Below are 2,919 nucleotides of genomic sequence, written 5' to 3' on the forward strand. Positions count from 1 at the left end.
GAGAGAAAACAAATGTATCAATATATCATTTTTCCCACTGCCTAGTATGTTGATCACTGAAAGCTGGTAATCATTTATTTATCACAATAAATAAAAAATAAAAATGTTTTGATTTTGTTTAGTCATAAAAGAATCATTTATGACCATGAATCCATAATTTGAAGATGCCAATACTATGGTATGAATCATTCATGCACCAATTATCAGCAATTTCATCTGGTTCAACGGGTAAAGCATCCAGTTTTGGATCCAAAAACAAAAAAATTAAAAGAAAAATGGTACGCATTAAATTACATATTACATTCTCTCCCCTTAATTTTACCCTAAATAATAGGTTTGAATCTTGGATCAGATCTTCATCACAAGCATAAATTTACTGTAAGTGCAAAGGAACACTAGTAAATGATGGTTAACCCTACAAATCCAGCCTGGGCATGTGAATATGAAATTGGCAATAATCATAACAGGTAGTAATAATTTTGTAAGAAACTAGATAAATAATCACTAAATTAGAAAAGCAATAAGAACAGATAAATTCTCAAAAGTCAAAACTCATAAAGAAGGCATAGGTGTTGACTAGAATCAAACCATTATTCAGAAGACAGCTTGTCCGTTAGGGTTTGATTAACTGAATTTGGGATGAGCTATTTGTAAGGCCAGGATATAGTGGTGAAACTAAGCTTTCGTGATAAATAAAGACGGACAATCCTATTGAAGGAGTAGGTTTCAATACAGGAAATTCAAAGCTACCATTATCCAAATTATACAGAACTATCCTTGAAGTTGATGCAACCGCCACAAGAATATTGTTTCCCCAGATATACAATGGACGTAAATGATAAGCAGATAGACGCGGAAGGCAGGGGATGATGGCCAATTTAGTCCAAGATTCAGGCACTCCATACTCCATCATGATCCACACGAACCAATGAGTATTCTCATGATTAAAACAATATGAAAGGCAGTTCCTCAGCACACATAACCGTGGGAAGAAGAAGATTTTACCATGCGGATCACTGAAGGGCAGGGAAAACTCACTAAAAGTCTCCTTCACCAAGTCAAGGGAAAAAACCAAGCAACCCAGGATGGCATGGCTACGAATCCAGCTAAGAGTGGCGGTGCCGGGCACAAATACCCCTTTATCATCACCCATTATGCTGTTAAATGGGATCTCTTGAATGGCTCTCTTGGAAGGGTTGCGGCAAAATGTATAAATTCTAGTGTTATATTCCCCCATGTGATTTACAATCCCAACAAACTTATAATTGTCATTCACATGATCATAGCCGAAGCCGCAAACCGATAAGAAATCCCCACATTCCACCGATGGGGGTGTCAATAATCCAGTACAGGGATTCCACAACCTGACAAAGATGTTGATGCCATCAACATGAAACAGCAAGCACAGCAATCCATTGCAAGAGCCAATAACTCTGTGGTTACGTCTCTCCTCGAAGAGAACGACTTCCGTAGGTTTGGAAGGGTTCTCGACCAAGGAGCGTAAGGAGAAATCTCCGAATCCGTAGCTGCAACTATGATGATAAGCAACTCGTGGCCCACTCAAACTTGGACCCGCGGCGGTTGAATGTTGAAGATGGTCTTTGGCGAATTGAGAGCTGGAAATTAGGGTTTTCCATGAACTGCACACTCTCTGTAACCGAACCAGTGACCTTGCTGGAAGCCTCAACAAGATTTCCCTAATGAGTTCATCCGGAAAGAACAGCAGCGGCTGCGATTGAGTTACCGTTGAAGACAGCAGCCGTTTTGGGGCGTTTATGGTGACTGTTAAAGGCTTCCTCTTCATCTCGTAATAATCATGTGGCTGCTCCATAACAACTTAAAGAGAGGTTAGCGGCGGCCAAGACGGCGAAAAGGTTTAGCTTCACAAACTTTGAACTTCCCGACTGCACTATATAGTCTGTAGAGTAGAGTATGTACTTGACTATTTCCAATTCCTATTTCTTTTTCCGTGGGCCACGTGACTGCGTGTGCCTTTCAAAAAGAGTTAAATAACCAAACAAAATTCAAAAACTAATCCCGCTCTTTTTTTTGTAACATAAAAGACTTGACTACTTGAGTGACTTTTTATGATTTTTTTTTAAATAGAGAAATTTTATATTTGAATATTTTATATACAAATATTTTAATGAGAAAGTATGAGGAGCCAATGAAATATTTGTACAATGTGGATAATAGAGGTTTATGGAGTATTAGAGATATAATTATTAGTTTTACATTTTCCCATCAGTTGAAGCTTTTGGGATGAGTGGTATCATAACATGATATTAGAGTGCTAGATCCAAAAAGTTAAGAGTTCGATCCTTAGTGAATAGTCATTCTACACATTGTACAAATAATCCATTATCTCTCTAGCGGGATCCTATTTTAACTCCGCCTATGTTACACTTGCGGTACATAGCCGGTCCCAAGCCCGGATAAAGGAGGAGGGTTGTGTTAGGTCTTCGGCAATCAACATAAAAATATAGCCGAACCCCCATGACATGAATCAAAGACATTATTGCGCTAAAGCTAGGTCGTTGCCCGGAAGCAACGCGCCGTATGGCTCGAGTACGGTGTCGAAGCAAGAGCCGCTGCATCGGTGCCCGGATGTAGTGTTAAATGAGCAAGGGTTCTCGCGTTTTCGTGAACAGACGAGGGTAAATAAGCTAGTTCACAAAGGAAAAGATAAAGGTCGAAGCGACAGAAGGTTGAGATTTGGGACATGGAACATAGGCACTCTAACAGGAAAGTCCATGGAGGTGGTGGACACCATGACAAGGAGGAAGATTAACATTATGTGCCTACAAGAAACGAAATGGGTTGGGGCAAAGGCTAGGGAGTTGGATACTTCTGGTTTCAAACTTTGGTATACAGGAAAGGTGAAGAATAGGAATGGGGTTGGAATAATTGTGGATAAGC

At 39.7% G+C, this 2,919-nt stretch overlaps 1 protein-coding gene across 1 annotated transcript; it reads right to left on the bottom strand.

Annotated features, from left to right (window-relative positions):
- Positions 1-613: 613 nt before the first annotated feature.
- LOC130948864 (F-box/kelch-repeat protein At3g23880-like) lies at positions 614-1,831 on the bottom strand. The gene has a single exon (XM_057877738.1). It carries the CDS (start codon positions 1,829-1,831, stop codon positions 614-616), a length of 1,218 nt encoding a protein of 405 aa, XP_057733721.1.
- Between the last annotated feature and the right edge of the window lie 1,088 nt (positions 1,832-2,919).

The sequence above is a fragment of the Arachis stenosperma genome, chromosome 9 (assembly GCF_014773155.1).
Source record: "Arachis stenosperma cultivar V10309 chromosome 9, arast.V10309.gnm1.PFL2, whole genome shotgun sequence".
Classification (NCBI taxonomy): domain Eukaryota; kingdom Viridiplantae; phylum Streptophyta; class Magnoliopsida; order Fabales; family Fabaceae; genus Arachis; species Arachis stenosperma.